Here is a 22,758-nt window from a genome sequence, read left to right on the forward strand (position 1 = left end):
CAATGTGATGCACAATGTGATGCTTGTACACTGATACAAGGCTTTACTGTGCAGTACTGAACTGTAATGTACTGTTCTGTGGTGTAGTGTCGATGGATTCAACAGAGACGATTCATTTGAACCTAGTCAACACCATGGAGTTAACTGAGAATTTATTGAAATTATAAGAATAAACCCTAATTGAAAATTATGGGCGTTTTCCCCCAATTCATAAACTCAGTTTCCAACTAAACTGAGTTGACATAGGTTGGTTGGTGTCAGTTCTAGCAACAGTTTCATAGTCATATTCAGAACGTAGGCCCACGGGGATGGTTTCCCATTCACAGATTAATCCTAGTCCTGGATTTAAAAGTACTTTCAACGGTGAATCTCCAGATCCCATGATTTCTATTCCAGGACTAGGCTTAGTTTTTGTCAGGAAGCCAGGCCATAGATTACTCTATTCTATGTGTGTAAACAACAGGGCTAGCCTAGCACAACACATCTGGGCAGATGTTACCGTGTGTAACTTGTTTAATGCTTGTTTATGACTTATCGCCTCCGGCGGCGAGGGGCACTCGAGTAATGCTGATGGTCTCTTTCATTATCCCGGCAGAGGGGAAATAAACAGAGCGACAATGGATTTCCCACCCTGCTAAAAATGACTTGTAATGGGAAAGATGGAGGAGAGGAACGATGGCGGGACGGGGCTGCCAGGGTGAGGAAGGAGGAATGGGGTCGGGTTTGATACTCATCTCTAGGGGTGGACTAGCCTCGTGCTACCACACTGAGCTTGTGAGCTTGCATAGATAGTGAAACCTATGTTATGTAACCTCGCAAGACCAGTGTGCTAGGACGAGGCTAGGGTTGGACCACAGGTAATACCTTCCGCCAACATCTATTTGTTTAATCCTATTCTTTTGCCTTTTCTTCATATTTTGACTTCCAAGGCTAAGAATAAATCAAGTGTTGTCCTTGGTTACCCTTAAAAGTGCATAAGTGTGAGCATGCTAATTGAACAGTTTGCTACTCTGCAGTGTATCCTTGATTTAATCAATCCAGGCATAGCATGTTGGAACAAACTTGTTGTGTTTATTTCCTGACTCCAAAAGATCCCACTCCCGGTCTGAAAGCATACAAGGAAATAGAACCCGCCACGTATGGAGTCGTCAAGCGTTGGGTCAGTAACAGAAGGCCGCAAGTTGGAATCCACGAGCCGGCAAGTTGAAAAAAAATCCCCCGTTCTGCCCAGTTAAACCCCAACAACAACTGCTCTCCGGGTGCCGTGACGTGGATGATCGATTAAGGCAGCCCCCCACACCTCTCTGATTCAGAGGGATTGGGTTAAATGCGGAAGACATATTTCGGTTGAATGCATTCAGTTGTGCAACTGACTAGGTATCCCCCTTTCCCTGTTCCACTGCAACACCTGGAATGCATCCCAAATGGTACCATTTTCCTATAAAGTGCATTACTTTCGACCAGAGCCCTATGTGCCATGGTCAAAAGTAGTTTACTATGAAGTGAATAGGGACGTAAGTCATTTGGGATGCAAGCCTACTGTCATTGGAAGGCCCTGTCCACCTGACTGTACACGTCCACTGCAGTGTGTGTCTTCAACATGGAGGAGACACGTACACGGCAACAGACTAATCTCTACTTTAGGTGGCTCTGTGGCATGTTTTGGCCTGGGGCCTGCTCTGTCTGAGGCTACATTGGTGCCTCCTGAAAGCTGGCGGAGCGATAGTGAGACGTGGAGGTGGAGAGGGAACAAGAAAAACAGATGACATTTGGATGAGAGGAGAGGATGGAGTCGGTGGCGGAGAAGTGAACAGGTGGCTTCCTGGACTGCTGTTGCCTGTGTAAACTGCAGCCAGCATTCTGGGGTGTACTGCCATCAAGTTAGAGTGTCCGTCAGAGAGGCCTGCCCAAGTGTGTGTGTGCTTATGGGTATTTGTGTTTACCTGTGTGCCTATGCATCTCTGTGCACTCGTGCAAGCCTATTAGTGTGTGCTCAACCTCAACGCCAGATACTGTCACCCCCCCCCCCCCCCTTCCTCAACAACAAACACAGTCAGATTTATAGCTTGGGGTAGTACATGCAGTCTGTCTGGGTAAACACACACTCCATTCCAGATAAAGTCCTGGACTCATGCACTTTTTATGGTGAATCTCCAAAGAACAATTTCCAGGACTAGGCTTAATCTTGGTCCAGGAAGCCAGGCCATAGGTTCCTCTGTTCTGTTCTGTTCTGTTCTGTGTGTAAACAACAGAAAGCCTAGCCTAGCACACAAAGCCTAGCCTAGCACAGCTGGCCCCGATGGCACTGTGTGTGACTTGTTTAATGCTTGTTTGTGACTTATCGCCTCCGGCGGCGAGGGGCACTCGAGTAATGCTGATGGTCTCTTTCATTATCCCGGCAGAGGGGAAATAAACAGAGCGACAATGGATTTCCCACCCTGCTAAAATGACTTATAATGGGAAAGATGGAGGAGAGGAACGATGGCGGGACGGGGCTGCCAGGGTGAGGAAGGAGGAATGGGGTCGGGTTTGATACTCATCTCTAGGGGTGGACTAGCCTCGTGCTACCACACTGAGCTTGCATAGATAGTGAAACCTATTTTATATAACCTTGCAAGATCAGTGTGCTAGGACGAGACTAAGAGTGGACCACAGGTAATACTCTCCGCCTCTATCCATTTGTTTACTCTGATGTTTAGCCTTTTCTTCTTCTTTTTACTTCCAAGGCTAAGAATAAATCAAGTTTCGTCCTTGGTTGACCCGGTATCCTTAAAATTGCATAAGTGTGAAGCATGCGAATTGGACAGTTTGCTACCGCCGCGGTGTATCGTGATTTTAGGCCGAGATTAAATCAGATCGAGGGTTAACCGGCGATAGCCGACACCCGCGTAGCTGATGTTGTGGCAGTGTCGGAGGTGTTACTGCGTTGGAGCTGTCAAATCGGTAAGCAAGCTCTTGATCATTGTCAGGAAGCCCACACCACTCCCAGTTCAGAACGAGAAAGAACGAGAAAGTGTAGGCTACAAAATAATGGCGGTTTTGATCAGCCTCATCTATGTGTAGATCACATCTCACATTCTAGTGTTCAAACTTGTACACACAAGGCTGCATTGGATTTCATTTTAATGCGACTCCATGCAGCCAAAGGCAATGTCCGCTTAAGGTATAATGCCGGGAGCCACTTTTGGATTTCCCAGCTCGAACGCAGTTCCACATCCGACACCGCGATAACAACCGCATTGCGGATGCCGGTTAAAGTGGTTCTGATTGAATTGAGCCCTTAATCAATCTGGGCTTAGCACGTCGGATCACACTATTTGTGTTCATTCCCTGATTTCAAAGGATCTCACTCCCTGTCTAAAAGCATACAAGGAAATAGAAGCCGCCACATATGGAGTTGTCAAACCACTGACTGTTCCACTGCAACACCTGGAATGTGTCCAAAATGGCATCCTATTCCTATATAGTGCACTACTGTTAACCATGGGCCCTGGTCAAAAGGAGTAAACAAAAAGAAAATTGGGCACCGTTCGTGACATAAGCTTGCTGTAATTGGAAGGCCCTGTCCACCTGACTGCACATGTCCACTGCAGTGTGACAGCGGACACACACACACACACACACACACACACACACACACACACACACGCACACACACATGCAAACACACATGCAAACACATACGGCAACAGACTAATCTCTACTTTAGGTGGCATTGTGGCATGTTTTGGCCTGGGGCCTGCTCTGTCAGAGGCTAAATTGGTGCCTCCTGAAATCTGGCGGAGAGACAGTGAGACTTGGAGGTGAAGAGGGGAAAAGAAAAACGGATATAAAATGGATGAGAGGAGAGCGAGAGGAGAGGAGCCAGTGGAGGAGGACTGAACAGGTGGTGTCCTGGGCCAGTGTTGCACTTTGTGTAAACTAAAGCCAGGTGTGTGTGGCGTGTGTTTGTGTTTGTTGTAGGACTGCCAGCTAGTTAGTGTGTCCATCAGCTTCTGACCTGCCTGGCTGAGGTCCTCCAGAGAAGCCAGCCCAAGTCTAGGTGTGTCTGCGTGCATGTGCATATTCATGCTTGCCTGTGTGTCTCCATGCGTATGTGTTTGTGTGAGCTTTTGTGCCTAAGCATCTCTATGTGCTATTAGCATGTCCTCGCCACTCAACGCTAGACGCTGTCACTCACCTCCCCTTTGACAGGTGTCAAATGGTCAAGCTGTCCAATCCGCTCTGCTTATTACAAGTGTCTCACCTTTGACCCCTGTCACGTATTGGCCCAGTTAGATTTATAGTTTGGGATAGTACAGGCAGTCGGGCTGGGCTCGGCACATACACATGTGCCGCCACCGTGCACAAACACACACACACACACACACACACACACAAAGACACTCACTCACACACAGACAGAAAGACACAGACACACAACACACACACAGACACACACACATAGAAAGACACTCTCAAACACACAGGCAGACTGCACAACTCTATTAAGCTGAGCAATAGATTCCTGACAGACATTCTACTTCACACACACAGACCTGGGGATTGAGGCTTGTCCTTGAAGGAGGGGGTGTAAATCAATAGCCTCACAGGAAAGGGGTTATCTCTCTCTCTCTGTATTTCTCCTCTTTCTCTCTCCACCTGCATTTAAACTAATCTTCAGCCGCATAATTTTTTATTTATTTTTAAGCTTGATCATTAAGGTTTTTCCCAGAGAAGGTAGATTAAAAAGCTGATATATGGCCTAGTGTTGGGCCAATAACCGAAAGGTCGATGGTTCGAATCTCCGAGCCAACTAGGTGAAAAGTCTGTCGATGTGCTCTTAACCAAGGCACTTAACCCTCATTTTTCCTGTAGTCGCCCTGGGTGATAGGGTCTGCTAAATGACTAAAATGTCATCAATTCCCTGGTTTTCCAGAAATCTTGGTTGGATGATTCTAGATTTCCCTGCTGATTCTGGGAATCTTCCAACCGGGATTTCAGGGGAAAACCAGGGAATTTATTGAAAGATCGCAACCCTAGTCATTACGCATGTTGCTGGAAATTGAATTTCCTCAAGGTTTGGTCATGCATGTCTACAATATGGGAGAGTAATTACTCACGCACGCACGCACACACACACACACACACACACACACACACACACACACACACACACACACACATACACACACACACACACATACACACACACACACACTAAAAGTAATGTCATATTGTATTGAATGTCAGATAGGCCTATGTCAGTTCTAGCACAGGTTACATTCTGTTTTCCAACCAAAAGCAACTGATGGAATGACATTACAGAGGAAAGGACTGGAGAGTGTTATAGCTAAGTCAAGAATCTTGTCAGCTGTGCCAATTTACAGTACACCAGCTCCTAAATGGCCACCAAGTTGCATCACCCTGCCCAGGTGTTTCCCACACTACACAGACACAGTGTTTTGAAATGAGTCACTCTCTCTCTCTGTCTCTCTCTCAGTTGTTATGATGATGGAATGGGGGGGGGGGTTTAGATAGAGGGGAGGAGAGAAGAGGAAAGAGGAGGGGGAGAAAGAAAGAGAGAGAGGAGGTGAGAAGCTTCTTCAGCAGCAGTGGGTGGGTGGTATCGAATAAAAGCTGACTAGTGTATTGGAGTAGGAATCAGCAGTATAGGATGTACAGCGAGGTGAGACAGTTTAGCTGAGGTTGGGGCGAACTAGACCACCCAGAGAGAGACTTGTAGGAAGAAGTCTCAGCAGCAGCTAAATCAAAAGGGTGTGTGTGTGTGTGTGTGTGTGTGTGTGTGTGTGTGTGTGTGTGTGTGTGTGTGTGTGTGTGTGTGTGTGTGTGTGTGTGTGTGTGTGTGTGTGTGTGTACTTGTATGCGTGCATGTTTCTGATGGAGAGAGAGCGGTGGGTGGGGGCTGGAGATACTTCCGGTCAGACTTGGCAATGCACTCCCTCACTCCATTTCCTCCCTCTGTTCCCTCCCTCCCTTCCGAGAGGCGAAAACACAAATCACAGTGACGGCTCCGGTTTGAAGGTTAATGGTACGCTCTGCGATTTACAGCCGTTTTGTTTGTTTGTTGCGGAAGTGGGAAGTGTTTTTTGTTTTCCTATGAGGAGTCTATTATGTCACAATGCGAGCGGATCTGTCCCTGTGTGATCTTAGGCCTCGAGGATGTCTTTGTTGGCTGCGTGGTGCCACAAAGAACTTTACCAAATATTTAAGCATTCACTTCATTCATTGTACTTTCATGACTTCTCTCTTGATTATATAGTAGAGTTTAGGAAGAGGGAGAAACGTGGTCACGTCTAATTCCCTTTATCATTTCTCAGTCGGAATGAGTGAAATTGCTCCATTACCATCAGCAACATTCCTCATTAAGCGTCTCGGAGAACATTTATTTAAAAACCCTAGCCCTGCACAAAATTCCCAATAGCCTATTTTACGCTTATCCAGTAAGTGGATTAAACTGAAATTTAAAAATAAACTAAAATAACTTGAGAGAAGAAAAATTAAAACAGTTTTTGGAGCACCTTTTATGTTTGTTGTGTAATAACCAGCCCCAGTGTTTTTAATACATACGTTTGTGTATTTTATCTTATTTACCTTTCTGCCTTAAGCTTCTAATTGATTTTCGCCACTTCACGGTGAACAGAGAAGAGAGAGAGAGAGAGAGAGTAGAATTCCAATAATATCACACAGCATGTTTGTCGGGGGATTCAGGGGCATATCCACTAGCACATTAAATCTTTGTTATTGTTGTCGTTTTTTTCCCCTCCTGCATTAATTGTTTTCACCCTCCCTTCCAGCATTCTCATTAGACGTGCATCTTCTTCTTCTTCTTCTTCACCAGTGATCCGGAGCCCAAATTCAACCCCCTCTCCAATTCCATCCCTCTGATTGTATTTGTTTTATCATGCCTCTCTGAAATGTATTTCAACAGCCGCTCAGAGAATATTATGTCAGGTTTTTTGTATTTTCTATATGCATCAGAAGCTTTTTGCGAGTGCCTCTCGTCTTGTTGTACTGGCCCCCTTTTCTCCTCTGGAATGGGACGACGACTCAGTGTAGACAGATAATGAGTACAAGCTGTAGACCGAGGCGCTTGCTGCTGAATCGGAAATTGTGAAGGCGGCACGACATCCACACGGATCGGGTACTCTGTGTGTGTGTGTGTCTGCGTGCATGTGATTTTGTGTGTGTGTGTGCTGTGCGTGTGTCCCCGGTGTCCACTTGACAGTGAAAATTGGAACAGGCCGGCTCTAATCATGGCTCAATTCAATAACACAAGACTGGGTCAAACAAGGTCGTGTCAATCCACCTAAATATTGTTTTGTTCTCTCAGTTTGTTCTCTCAGTCAGGTAGTTTAACCGTAACCCATTGATTTAGCTGTTACTGCTCAAGCAGAACCACAGCATTAAAACAATTATTAAAGGCCCAGTGCAGTCAAAAACCCACTTTCCTCTGAGGTTGGAAAAATACTGTTGAGAATGTGAAAATTATGATAATGGTCTTTTAGTGTAGGAGCTGTTTGAAAAGCCTGTTTTGGTGCGATGGAGCTTTGGCCTGTCTGTTGACATCACCAAGTGGTAAATTAGTTAATAGACCAATAGGAAAGAGGGTTCCAAACCTTCATGCCAATAACAGCTAGTTTTCCATTTTCCCCTCCCCACTCAGACCACTTCCAGACAGTCCTAGCAAAATTCTTGCTTGAGAAATTGCTCTTAGCTAAGAAGCTATTTTAGTTTATTTTTGACCATTTTAATTCAAAACATCACAGTATGAGTTCTTACCCAGAAAGTATTTGATATTGAGATAAAAATGGCTGCATTGGACCTTTAAACATTGCCTGCATCAGATCATCACGAGTCATCTGAAGATGATTATGTAGCTGTCCCATTCAACATGAATATCTTTGGCACGGTTGCCCTGGCGTTTACTCAAATTCAACACCCCTTCTGTGAACGCACAAAGAACATACAGATGCTCCGTTGGCAACGCTTGCCAAACTAATATTCCCGCTAAATGCCAGTCATTGTTTTTGTCAGAGTAAGCTACTTTTTGTTTTGCAGCCTTTTGTTTTGGCAATGAATTTTCAGCCTGTTGAGTGGCTGTCAACCATAGCTAGCGCCTTAGCATGCTAAAACTGACACACTAATAGGTGAATGTCTGCCAACCAAAGCTAGCACATTAGCAGCCTAGCACTCACGCAGTGATAGGCTGACAGATATCCGCCCCCCGGGTAGTGTAGCTAAGGTGAAACGGCTAATTGGCGTGCAAAGGGCGCTCGGGCACCCCATCCCTGTGGTGCCAGATTTCTGGTGACATCTCGTCTTTTTTAGATTGACAGAGTCTGGGACCCCCGCTTCAGAACAGAGTGTGTGTCCTTGGTTTGAGAATAGAACACACACACACACGTTGTCTTACATTGACACACACACATGTCTCTTGTGGTATTCCACCTCTCTCAAATCAATGTGCCCGTCCCCCCAGGGGGAAAGAAACTTTTGAAGGATGTTTTTTTTTAAACATTTCTCTTGTTTTTCACCTTTGTTTATCCTTATCTATCTTTCTCTCTCTCTCTTGCTCTCTCTGTGTCTGTTTCACACACACACACACACACACACACACACACACACAGAGAGGAAGGCACACGGTGAAACATTCTAGTAGGACATGTTGCCTAAAATGTTTAAATAAATTAAGTGAGTGCACCTGAGTCAAGTAAGTTCTGGTCGCCATTCTCATTGTTCTTTATTTCTCTCCCTTTTCCTCCCTCTCTCTCTCTATCCCTTCTTCCAGTCATGCCCCGTTTCGCTGAACAAGTGGAGGTGGCCATTGAGGCGCTGAGCACAAACCCCCCACAGCCCTTCGAGGAGAACGAATTCATCGACGCGTCCCGCCTGGTCTACGACGGCGTGCGTGACATACGGAAAGCCGTTCTTATGATCAGGGTATGTCCACTTCCTCATTTCCTCCTCTCACGCTTCTCAAAGCATGCTGGGAACAGACTCCGTACCAAATTACACCAGCTGTTCCCATTATTAGGGCACCACTTTTGACCAGGGCCCATAAAAAGATGTGCACTATATAGGAACATGGGTGCCATCTGAAGACACACTTATTCTCCCATTGACATCAATGCAAGACCAAGTGTACATTGGGATTCACCTTATTTTCTCATTTTCTTTCTCATTATTATCCAATTCCAAGAATGTGCCCTGCGTGAGGTCACATGGAACGTTCATTTTCCCAAGATGAATCACAAACAATCTCCCTGATTTGATGTCAAGGTATGAGAAATTAAATGACATGGAAATTAAATTACAAAGAACTTCACGCTTCATACGAAACCTTATGGTGCAGTGTAACATGACATAAGACTTTAGGGCTGGTAGGAATAGACCACCTCAGTGGCCTTGTGGCTGCTACCCTATGGGCTGTTCTGGCTCTGACAAGACTTGTTTACTTATAACATAATACTGTAAGGCTAGTTCCTTGGACTTTGTATTGATGTTACAAAAAAAGCCTATTACCGAGTCATTTTTATAGACTCAGCCATTTATAGACTGTATCCAGTATGGTAAGCCTACTAGATGGTGTTTGTCTAGCATTTTTTTCTCTCTTCTCGTACCCCCCTTCTCCCAACACCACCGTGCAAATTAATTTATTCAATTTTGGACTGCTGGAAAATTTCCCAGTGCAGTGGCGAGAAAAATCTAATTACGGGGAAATAATTTGATGTTGGTAAATCATGTAAAACAGGGGCTTTGAACGGACCGAGACCGACCCACCAGCCTCATAATCTATTTCCAAGTTCAATGACTCTTGGAGACTTGGAGGACTATCTGTGATTTCTCGTCGTCGTGTAGCCTAACTTCCGTAATACAATGTGTCGCCTTTCATATCAAACGTCTGAAGGATGTTTTTGTGGTGTGCGTTTTTTTTTGTTGCTCCCATGTAAACTGGTGTACATGGATTTCTTTAGAAAAGGATTTCTTTAGAACCTGCTGGCAGGGCCTAGTTGTAGCCTACAACAGCAAGGGATTATGGTGGCAATTCCACACGGTGTTAATTTCTGAACTTGAGTATGGTCGGGTGTGTGTGTGTAGAGCGTTAATAAAATAGCATTACAAACACACACACACACACACACACACACACACACACACACTCAAGTACACACGTCCGCAGACATCTGTTATATGTCGCCTCCAGAAAATGGAACGTGCCACGCAATTCAACTAAAAAAAGGCTTCAATGTTCACACTCATTTCCACACACAAAGGGAGCACATATCCCTTCTTCTGGGAACAAAGGGGAAATGATTAAGCTGCGGGAGGTGCATGCAAGTCAAACCTCACCCAGGGTGCGTCCCAAATGGCACCCTATTCCCTTTATAGTGCACTACTTTTGATCAGGGCTCATAGTGCTGTGGTCAAAAGTTGCGCATCCTATAGGGAATGGGCTGCCATCAAATAAAATGCAATTGTATTCCTCACATGCTTTTGTAAACAACAGCTGTGGACTAACAGTGAAACGCTTACTTATGGGCCCTTCCCAACAATGCAGAAGAAAAAAAGAATAGAGAAATAATAGAAAAGTAAGACACGTAGTAATGGAAGTAATAATAGATATACAATGAGTAACGATCGGTCAATGGAAACGATGGCGAAAACATGTAAAAAAAAAAAATTTTTTTAAAAGGTTCAGATCAGCGCGTAAAAACACACAAAATTTGTCAGGAGCTCGTTAAACAATCGCTGTACACTAGCGCCATCTCCCATTCATTTGGAACGCACGCACATTACCATCTTCTCCTCGTCATCCACTATGTACCACACAAAGAATAGACGTGCAAGATATTGACATTTGTCGGATAGAGAGTCTGTTATCCTTCCTGCCTTTGTATCATGTAGACACGCATAACTGTAACGTCTTCATGTGTGGTGGGTTTGCGAGAAATCGGTTTGTCTTCGAGAGAAGTGCCTCCAAAGCTGTTTTCAATAAAATCCAGCTATTTGGACAAGTGGCATCTTCAGCTTGTAGAGGAGGTTGTTATGTCTGGAGATGAGGACGGTGTAGCCGATGTTTACAGTGTTGCCGGGATGATATTGTTGACAAACATTGTTGACAAACAGACAGATGGGCGACTGAGCCACTCATCCCACTCTTCTCTTCAGCTAACTGCCTCCCGATTGGCCCGGGAAGCCGCCCCAGATCCCTGCTCTTAATTGGTCGAACGCATGAACTGATTCGTCCCTGAGTCCTGCCAGTCTAGAACATCTGTCACGTCCCCACCCTGTCTCGCTGTGAGATAGCAGTTAGAAACAAGTTGAAGATTGAAGAAGAAAAAACAAAACACGGAATCTGTTGAGGCCATTTACCCTCCCCGCCCTTTTCCCTTTGTGCCGTTTGATCCCACGATTTCAGCGAGCTTTATAGTGCTCTTATGGTGCGCGGTGTAAACCACCACCGAGACTTCTTAAAAACAATGATGCAAGGGACTTGAAATCAGAGCAAGCGTATATAAAAAAAAATCGGAATAATTCAACACAGGGAGATCTGACTTGCTGCAAATTGTGTGACATCTCCCGCCAGCCGCCCCTCACGTGACGGGAAGGCCTATCTGCACTCAGACTCTGACTAAGAACAGACTCAACCCAGGACGCAGAAGGAGAAGTGTGCGAGGGAGACATACAGTAGAGGGAGTGTGGAGATAGAGATGTGTCTGAGAACTGATGTATTAAATATCTGTGTCGTGTGACACTGCAGCTGTTGACCTAATAGCCATCATGTTTTATTATCTCTCTCTCTCTCTTTATATCCCTCTCTCTTTCTCTCTCTCACCTACATCTACTATTCTTTCATTTCTCTTCTCTTCTCCCACACACACCTTTCCCTTCTCTCCCTAATACTTTCTCCTTCTTTCTCTCTTCTCCCCCCTTTGTCTCGCCCTCTCTAACCCCCCCTCTCTCTCTCTTTCTTTATTTTCCCTCTACACCCCCCCCCCCCCCCCCCCCCCACACACACACACACACACACACACACACCATTCTCTGTAGACACCTGAGGAGCTGGAGGATGACTCAGACTTTGAGCAGGAGGACTACGACGCCCGCAGCAGGACCAGTGTCCAGACAGAGGACGACCAGCTCATCGCCGGACAGAGCGCCAGGGTGAGTGGAACTCTAGAACCAGCTCTCAAACCCCACTAGAACCATACACCCGACTCTAGAACCTAGATTCCATAGCACTCTGCATAGATAATTTAAACATGACTGAGTCGGAAATGGGACCCTGTATAGATAGTGCACTACTTTTGAGTCAAGAGGTGCACTGCGTCGGGAATAGGGTGCCATTTCAGATATGCCCAAGGATACCACTATTTTTTTCCCCAAAGGCCTCTGCTCCAGTCAGTGGGGTGTCCCAATGCTCATAATGTAAAGGTCAACCCAGTCCCTCAATCACTTGTGCACACTATCGTATTGACTCGAACTGTGCTGTGCTGGCTCAGGTATTTTCCTTTCACATTGTCCTTCCTTGCACAGTTCCAGGAACTCGTAACCAGGTCAGCGCAGTAAATCTAGGCTTGGCTCATTTTAGCTCATGCTCAGTAATGTGAAAAAGGTATCGTTGTAGTGTGTCATATTGCAAGTCGGCCTTCCTTTTCATTACATAAAGCTCTTGCACCACTTCAGTTTCTCTCATGTTCAACATAATATAAATTCCCAGTGAGTTCTTCGCTGGATAAACGCCACTATTGTATGATTTCAATATCACAGGATTCCATCATACGGTAAACGAAAAGCACATTGAAATGATCACAGCCTAATTGGATTGTTTTGAAATGATTATAGCACAATCCCACTCTAGAGGAGAGACAGGTGTAAAATTGCGAGCGCAAATGAAGCTGTGGCAATTATCGTATCCCCCCTCCGATATTACTGGGAACGCACACACGACGCGTGCCAAGCCTGGATGGCGCCAGCGATCACCGGGGCTTTGGGCTTTGCGCACATTAGCATTTTTTCCCCATGTATTATTTGTACACTGGGGCCCTGCTTAAAGTACATTAAAGGGTATCAGTGCTTGCCACCCCTACAGCAGGGAGAGTGGTTGGCGGTTGGGGTTGGTGCATGGTGAATGGATTGTGGAATACCGGGTGGCAGGAAAAGGTTTGGTCTCATGCCTCCGCTCATCCTGAGAGGTCTACTGCTGCTAGGAAGCCTTTGTCAGAGAGAGAGAGAGAGAGAGAGAGAGAGACTCATAAACACACACAATCAATCAAATGTATTTATGAAGCCCTTTTTACATCAGCCGATGTCACAAAATGCTGTACAGAAAACCAGCCTAAAACCCCAAACAGCAAGCAATTCAGATGTAGAAGCACGGTGGCTAGGAAAAACTCCCTAGAAAGGCCAGAATGTAGGAAGAAACCGAGAGAGGAACCAGGATCTGAGCGGTGGCCAGTCCTCTTCTGGCTGTGCCGGGTGGAGATTATAACAGAACATGGCCAAGATGTTCAAACGTTCATAGATGACCAGCAGGTTCAGATAATAATAATCACAGTGGTTGTAGATGGTGCAACAGGTCAGCACCTCTGGAGTAAATGTCAGTTGGCTTTTATAGCCAATCATTCAGAATTAGAGACAGCAGGTGCTATAGAGAGAGAGAATCCAAAACAGCAGGTCCGGGACAAGGTAGCACGTCCATTGAACAGGTCAGGGTTCCATAGCCGCAGGCAGAACAGTTGAAACTTGAGCAGCAGCACGGACAGGTGGTCTGGGGACATCAAGGAGTCATCAGGCCAGGTAGTCCTGAGGCATTGTCTTAGGGCTCAGGTCCTCCGAGAGAAGAGAGAGAGAAAGAGAGAGAGAGAAAAAAGAGAGAGAGAGAATTAGAGGCATACTTAAATTCACACAAGACACCGGATAAGACAGGAGAACTACTCCAGATACAGTGGGGCAAAAAAGTATTTAGTCAGCCACCAATTGTGCAAGTTCTCCCACTTAAAAAGATGGTCTTGGCCATAGTGGAGTTTGGAGTCTGACTGTTTGAGGTTGTGGACAGGTGTCTTTTATACTGATAACAAGTTCAAACAGGTGCATTAATACAGGTAACGAGTGGAGGACAGAGGAGCCTCTTAAAGAAGAAATTACAGGTCTGTGAGAGCCGGAAATCTTGCTTGTTTGTAGGTGACCAAATACTTATTTTCCACCATAATTTGCAAATAAATTCATTTAAAATCCTACAATGTGATTTTCTGGATTTTTTTTCTCATTTTGTCTGTCATACAGTGCCTTGCAAAAGTATTCGGCCCCCTTGAACTTTGCGACCTTTTGCCACATTTCAGGCTTCAAACATAAAGATATAAAACTGTATTTGTTTGTGAAGAATCAACAACAAGTGGGACACAATCATGAAGTGGAACGACATTTATTGGATATTTCAAACTTTTTTAACAAATCAAAAACTGAAAAATTGGGCGTGCAAAAATATTCAGCCCCTTTACTTTCAGTGCAGCAAACTCTCTCCAGAAGTTCAGTGAGGATCTCTGAATGATCCAATGTTGACCTAAATGACTAATGATGATAAATACAATCCACCTGTGTGTAATCAAGTCTCCATATAAATGCACCTGCACTGTGATAGTCTCAGAGGTCCGTCAAAAGCGCAGAGAGCATCATGAAGAACAAGGAACAAACCAGGCAGGTCCGAGATACTGTTGTGAAGAAGTTTAAAGCCGGATTTGGATACAAAAAGATTTCCCAAGCTTTAAACATCCCAAGGAGCACTGTGCAAGCGATAATATTGAAATGGAAGGAGTATCAGACCACTGCAAATCTACCAAGACCTGGCCGTCCCTCTAAACTTTCAGCTCATACAAGGAGAAGACTGATCAGAGATGCAGCCAAGAGGCCCATGATCACTCTGGATGAACTGCAGAGATCTACAGCTGAGGTGGGAGACTCTGTCCATAGGACAACAATCAGTCGTATATTGCACAAATCTGGCCTTTATGGAAGAGTGGCAAGAAGAAAGCCATTTCTTAAAGATATCCATAAAAAGTGTTGTTTAAAGTTTGCCACAAGCCACCTGGGAGACACACCAAACATGTGGAAGAAGGTGCTCTGGTCAGATGAAACCAAAATTGAACTTTTTGGCAACAATGCAAAACGTTATGTTTGGCGTAAAAGCAACACAGCTCATCACCCTGAACACACCATCCCCACTGTCAAACATGGTAGTGGCAGCATCATGGTTTGGGCCTGCTTTTCTTCAGCAGGGACAGGGAAGATGGTTAAAATTGATGGGAAGATGGATGGAGTCAAATACAGGACCATTCTGGAAGAAAGACCTGAGACTGGGACGGAGATTTGTCTTCCAACAAGACAATGATCCAAAACATAAAGCAAAATCTACAATGGAATGGTTCAAAAATAAACATATCCAGGTGTTAGAATGGCCAAGTCAAAGTCCAGACCTGAATCCAATCGAGAATCTGTGGAATGAACTGAAAACTGCTGTTCACAAATGCTCTCCATCCAACCTCACTGAGCTCAAGCTGTTTTGCAAGGAGGAATGGGAAAAAATGTCAGTCTCTCGATGTGCAAAACTGATTGAGACATACCCCAAGCGACTTACAGCTGTAATCGCAGCAAAAGGTGGCGCTACAAAGTATTAACTTAAGGGGGCTGAATAATTTTGCACGCCCAATTTTTCAGTTTTTGATTTGTTAAAAAAGTTTGAAATATCCAATAAATGTCGTTCCACTTCATGATTGTGTCGCACTTGTTGTTGATTCTTCACAAAAAAATACAGTTTTATATCTTTATGTTTGAAGCCTGAAATGTGGCAAAAGGTCGCAAAGTTCAAGGGGGCCGAATACTTTCGCAAGGCACTGTAGGATGGCAAAACACAGGAAGCAGCTCTTTCAGTAGTTTAGTTGGAATAGGGTCCAGTATGCAGCTTGACGGTTCAGAGGCCAAAACTATTTTCATCAATGTGTCAAGAGATATAGTATTAAAACACTTGAGTGTCTCACTTGATCTTAGGTCCTGGCAGTGTTGTGCAGACTCAGGACAACTGAGCTTTGGAGAAATACGCAGATTTAAAGAGGAGCCCGTAATTTGCTTTCTAATGATCATGATCTTTTCGTCAGAGAAATTCATAAATGTATCACTGCTGAAGTGAAAGCCATTCTCTCTTGGGGAATGCTGCTTTTTAGTTAGCTATGCGACAGAATCAAAAATCAATTTTGGATTGTCCTTTTTCTCCTCAATTAAGTTGGAAAAATAGGATGATCGAGCAGCAGTGAGGGCTCTTCGATACTGCACGGTACAAGCTAGTCGGAAGACTTCCAGTCTGAATCCAATCGAGAATCTGTGGAATGAACTGAAAACTGCTGTTCACAAATGCTCTCCATCCAACCTCACTGAGCTCAAGCTGTTTTGCAAGGAGGAATGGGAAAAAATGTCAGTCTCTCGATGTGCAAAACTGATTGAGACATACCCCAAGCGACTTACAGCTGTAATCGCAGCAAAAGGTGGCGCTACAAAGTATTAACTTAAGGGGGCTGAATAATTTTGCACGCCCAATTTTTCAGTTTTTGATTTGTTAAAAAAGTTTGAAATATCCAATAAATGTCGTTCCACTTCATGATTGTGTCGCACTTGTTGTTGATTCTTCACAAAAAAATACAGTTTTATATCTTTATGTTTGAAGCCTGAAATGTGGCAAAAGGTCGCAAAGTTCAAGGGGGCCGAATACTTTCGCAAGGCACTGTAGGATGGCAAAACACAGGAAGCAGCTCTTTCAGTAGTTTAGTTGGAATAGGGTCCAGTATGCAGCTTGACGGTTCAGAGGCCAAAACTATTTTCATCAATGTGTCAAGAGATATAGTATTAAAACACTTGAGTGTCTCACTTGATCTTAGGTCCTGGCAGTGTTGTGCAGACTCAGGACAACTGAGCTTTGGAGAAATACGCAGATTTAAAGAGGAGCCCGTAATTTGCTTTCTAATGATCATGATCTTTTCGTCAGAGAAATTCATAAATGTATCACTGCTGAAGTGAAAGCCATTCTCTCTTGGGGAATGCTGCTTTTTAGTTAGCTATGCGACAGAATCAAAAATCAATTTTGGATTGTCCTTTTTCTCCTCAATTAAGTTGGAAAAATAGGATGATCGAGCAGCAGTGAGGGCTCTTCGATACTGCACGGTACAAGCTAGTCGGAAGACTTCCAGTTTGGTGTGGCGTCATTTCCGTTCCAATTTTCTGGAAGCTTGCTTCAGGGCTCGGGTATTTTCTGTATACCAGGGAGCTAGTTTCTTATGAGAAATGTTTTTTGGTTTTAGGGGTGTGACGGAGGGAGTCTGGAAGGGCATCTAGGAATCTTTGGCTTGTCCGAGAATTTTGATGATCCTTGGTTGGGGTCTGAGCAGATTATTTGTTGAGATTGCAAACATAATATATATATATATTTTTTTACCCCCTTTTTCATGGTATCCAATTGTTAGTAATTACTATCTTGTCTCATCGCTACAACTCCCGAAACACCGTGCACCTGGCGACCTTGGTTAGCATGCCCGCCACAGGTGTCACTGATGCGCAATGAGACAAGGATATCCCTACCAGCCAAACCCGGACAATGCTATGCCAATTGTGCATCACCCCATGGACCTCCCGGTCGCGGCCGGCTGCGACAGAGCCTGGGCGCGAACCCAGAGTCTCTGGTGGCACAGCTAGCGCTGCGATGCAGTGCCCTAGACCACTGTGCCACCGGGGAGGCCCTGGATGATTATTTTTAAGTCTAACACTACGGGTAATGCAGTCACCATTGACTAGGGTGTTCAATTTATCAGAGCTAATGCTGGGAGGCTTTGGCGTCTCAGACCCTGTAACTGGTGGAGGAGAGACCAAAGAATTCTCTGACTCTGATTCCGACTCTTTTCTTAATGGCGAGAACCTGTTGAAAGTTTCTGTCGGCTGAATGAGCGACACCGGTTGAACATTCCTACAGCATTCCCTTCCAGAAGCCATGAGAAAATTGTCCGGCTGCGGAGACCATGCGAGGGGATTTATACTACTATCTTTACTTACTGGTGGCACAGACGCTGTTTCATCCTTTCCTACACTTAAATGACAATTGCGTCTGAAGCTGGGCTTGCAGCACAGCTATCCTCGCCTTAAGGTGATCATTCTCCTGGATATTATGAGTACAGCGAATGCAATTAGAAGGCATAATGTTACTGTTACTACATAGCTTCGGCTGGTGAAGGTGTTAAAAGAATGTTAGCAACAAATCTCACAGCAGCACGTAAACAAGTCTACAAGTTGTGACCGGAAATGACGACAACGGAAATGACGATGTCTGCTGTACGGAGCACACACCACCACCACGTCTCTCTCCAAACGAAGCCGTCAAAAAGTTGAAAGGAGTGGAAAATAAACAAAGAGAGCGGTTGTGTCAAACTCCATGATTATAACACTTAACTTTGGCCATAAGGCAGGCAAAGTATTGTACTTTTGGGAGCACAGACAGCCATTGTTCAGGGAGATTGGTAGGGGTTCCGGCAGGGGGTCCGGCGCCTGTTTTGCCAGGGTGAGTGGGGACAGTTGGGTCTCATCGAATCCCACTGAGTCGTCCCACGGTGTCCCGTGGCTCACACACGAGCACACACACACCCACGACCCCCTGCAGTGAGGGCCATCTGAGCGCAAGCGCGTTCACACAGAGTTTAACAAGTGTCTTTATGTTCTTTGCAACTGTGTGAGTGGGCTATACCTCCTGCTGCTAGTACATTTGAGGTGCATGCTCCTGAGTCACATGTTGAAAATGGATGCCACTTGACATAAATGGGTGCTATTCATTTAGAAATGTAGACATGCACATGATATGTACACATGCTTGCTATCACACTCACACACACACATGCACGCACGCATATACACACACACACATACAGTATATTAGCTCATAGGCGATACATACTTGCTGTATACTGTGCACACGTACACACACATTTTCACATAGACACACACACATAAAAGATGTGGTTAGCCTAGCCACAGGTGTCCTGTCCATTCGCCCTGGCCTGTCATGTCACGGTAAACCCTATTTACCTTCTCACGTTAATGTGAAGGAAGTACCAATTGGCACACCACAGCGTGTGTTGTTATCAGAATAGACCAGAAGAAAGGTGATCAGCCATCTTCTGTGTCTTCTCAGTGTGAGCTGACATGGCGAGCATGTCCAGGTTCACACCCACTGTTCCTTTCATGTGTAGGGTATCATGCGGAACACACAGCGCTGACACAAGGTTATCTACTCCCCACTGGGGAAAAAATGGTTCAATCAATCACAAAATTTCAACCAAAAAAAATCAATGTGATGACATTGAATCAATGTGAAAAACTGATTGGATTTGCGAAGTGTTATCAATGTAAGGAATTATGTTCCTTACATTCCTTACATGTTTTTTTCACAGATTTTTTTCGCTGAACTTTGAACCTAAATCCAATGAAAGGGTGAAATGTTTGCATGATTTCAACTCAACCAAATGTAAATCAAAACTAGACGTTTAACTGGCGTCTGCGCCCAGTGGGTCTTCTCCACACAGAAACCACTAAGTTAGCCCTCTCTCTCTCTCTTTCTCTCTCTTTTTCTCTCCCTCTCTCTCTCTCTCTCCCTCTCTCTCTCTCTCTCTCTCTCTGTGTGTTCACACTGATGTGCAACACATTCTGACACTACAGGTGTGAGGCAAAGGATATTTTTTGTTAATTTGACTGCACAACAATTATTACACCGCCATTGTGTGGAGTCCAGCGTGAACAAGGCTTTATTTATCTTGCTTTCTCTCCCTCTCACTCTTCCCTTTTCTCTCTCTCTGTTTCCCCCCCCCCCCCCCCCCCCCCCCCCCCCTCTCTCAGTAATCCGGGGCGGCCCCGAGAGCCTTTGTTCCTCGAGCGGCTTTTCCTGGTGCAGTGCTCCGCTTGTCACTTCTATTATACTTATGCATAGAGCTGAGTTATTAGAATCAAACATGCATAATAAGAGGAAGGGAGCAAACGCACACCTCCCTCTCACTCTTGTCTTTTTGTCGTTCACAGACAGACATACTCACACAGAGACAGAAAGACACACACACTCACACTCACACAGAGACATACACATACAATGGCATACAAAGTATTCACCCCCATTGGCATTTTTCCTATTTTGTTGCCTTACAGCCTGGAATTAAAATGTATTTTTCGGGAGTGTGTATCATTTGATTTATACAACATGCCTACCACTTTGAAGATGCAAAATATTTTCTATTGTGAAACAAACAAGAGATAGGACAAAAAAACTGAAATCTTGAGCTTGCATAACTATCCCCCCCCCCCCCCCCCCCCAAAGTCAATACTTTGTAGAGCCACCTTTTGCAGCAATTACAGCTGCAAGTCTCTTGGGGTATGTCTCTATAAGCTTGGCACATCTAGCCACTGGGATTTTTTTCCCATTCTTCAAGGCAAAACTGCTCCAGCTCCTTCAAGTTGGATGGGTTCCGCTGGTGTACAGCAATCTTTAAGTCATACCGCAGATTCTCATTTGGATTGAGGTCTGGGCTTTGACTAGGCCATTTCAAGACATGTAAATGTTTCCCCTTAAACCACTCGAGTGTTGCTTTAGCAGTATGCTTAGGGTCATTGTCCTGCTGGAAGGTGAACCTCCATCCGAGTCTCAAATCTCTGGAAGACTGAAACAGTTTTCCCTCAAGAATTTCCCATCATTCCTTCAATTCTGACCAGTTTCCCAGTCCCTGCCAATGAAAAACATTGCTGTTCTCGGGATGACATTCTCAGGGTGATCAGAGGTGTTAGGTTTGCGCCAGACATAGCGTTTTCCTTGATGGCCAAAAAGCAACATTTTTGTCTCATCTGACCAGAGTACCTTCTTCCATATGTTTGGGGAGTCTCCCACATGCCTTTTTTTGTTTAAACAATTTATTTTTTCTGGCCACTCTTCCGTAAAGTCCAGCTCTGTGGAGTGTATGACTTTAAGTGGTCTTATGGACAGATATTCCAATCTCTGCTGTGGAGCTTTGCAGCTCCGTAAGGGTTATCTTTGGTCTCGTTGTTGCCTCTCTGATTAATGCCCTCCTTGCCACCTTGTGAGTTTTGGTGGATGGCCCTCTCTTGGCAGGTTTGTTGTGGTGCCATATTCTTTCCATTTTTTAATAATGGATTTAATGGTGTTCCGTGGGATGTTCAAAGTTTTGGATATTTTTTTATAACCCAACCCTGATCTGTACTTCTCCACAACTTTGTCCCTGACCTGTTTGGAGAGCTCCTTGGTCTTCATGGTGCCGCTTGCTTTGGTGGTGCCCCTTGCTGCGTGGTGTTGCAGATTCTGGGGCCTTTCAGAATAGGTGTATATATACTGAGATAATGTGACAGATCATGTGACACTTAGATTGCACACAGGTGGACTTTATTTAACTAATTATGTGACTTCTGAAGGTAATTGGTTGCATCAGATCTTATTTAGGGGCTTCATAGCAAAGGGGGTGAATATTCACCACTTTTCAGTTTTTTTTTTAAATAATTTTTTAAAACATGTTATTTTTAAAATTTCACTTCACCAATGTGGACTATTTTGAGTAAGTCCATTACATGAAATCCAAATAAAAATCCATGGGATGAATACTTTTTCAAGGCACTGTACATGCAAAAAAGCACACACGCACACACAGAGAGAGACACACGCACACACACACACATATTCCCCCTCCCTAGCTGTCTTCTAACACAGTGATTGGATAACACTGTTGATAGGTCAGCCATAAAATTGAACTCACTAGTGTCTGGGCAGTTTATTTCAAATGAAACAAATTAAAGTAATTCCGCAATGCCCCTGCCTGTGAAGAAACCTGGAAAGCGCCGTTCCTAATCCCTGCCGAGCCGCTGAGTGTATTGGCACGTGCTCTATAGGATGGGATTTGCCACTGCACTAAGCTCCCAAGGCCCGCTCTTGTTGTTATCAGTAAGCAGAGGAAGGGATTTTTGGATAAGTGAATTCTGGAGAGCGGGAGAAGAAAAAAAGACCCTCACCTAGTACGCCCCCCCCCCCCCCTCCTCCATTGAGAAAGTTTGAGCACTTAACTAACCTTTTGAGCTGCCATCTTTATTTTATTGACAGTTGGGGTGGATTCCCTTTAATTCAGCAGAGGAATTGGAACCAGACCTGTAAAATCGTCAATACACTTTTTACAGTAGTGGTAAACACTTAATTGATAGAGGTAAGAGGTGACATATAGTTGTGTGTATTGTGCCACAATCTAGGAAATGTACTCCTAAATACTTTTCCATAAGGCTTCACTGTTTGAGGTTGTGACTCTCCAATTAGACTTGATACAGGTGTGTGACAGCCATACAGCCAGAGCTGGCCCTGTTGCCAAGATAGACAAGTCAACCTTTTTTCTACACCTGCTTTTTGTCTTTTTTTTTTTTTTTTGTCTTGTTTTTGCAGTTGCTAGCTGACCAATATCCTTTTTATTTCAGTTTTCACTGTGGTTTTACTGATTGTCTGACACTTCCTGTGTCAGTATGATTACATGGCCTTCCAGCAAGACCAGGTCTGTTCATAGTCCCCCTGGAGAAAGGTGAACTTGGTTGGGGCAAACTTCTTTCAACTGCCTGCCTCCCTATAAAGGGGGTAGCTCAAAATGTCTGCCACCAAAAATACTTTGCTGCTGTGACCAAGTTGCAAGTGATGTTCTT

At 44.7% G+C, this 22,758-nt stretch overlaps 1 protein-coding gene across 2 annotated transcripts in view; it reads left to right on the forward strand.

The window, feature by feature from the left end:
* LOC110497517 (catenin alpha-2) overlaps positions 1–22,758 on the forward strand; it is a 663,050-nt gene that overhangs the window by 607,438 nt on the left and 32,854 nt on the right. For both annotated transcript variants that reach the window (XM_036954442.1, XM_036954443.1), the window contains exons 13-14: positions 8,792–8,943; positions 12,055–12,168. In XM_036954442.1, coding sequence (XP_036810337.1) covers positions 8,792–8,943; positions 12,055–12,168 — 266 coding nt within the window. The remainder of the gene's footprint in view (positions 1–8,791; positions 8,944–12,054; positions 12,169–22,758) is intronic.

Source organism: Oncorhynchus mykiss, chromosome 19 (assembly GCF_013265735.2).
Source record: "Oncorhynchus mykiss isolate Arlee chromosome 19, USDA_OmykA_1.1, whole genome shotgun sequence".
Lineage (NCBI taxonomy): Eukaryota > Metazoa > Chordata > Actinopteri > Salmoniformes > Salmonidae > Oncorhynchus > Oncorhynchus mykiss.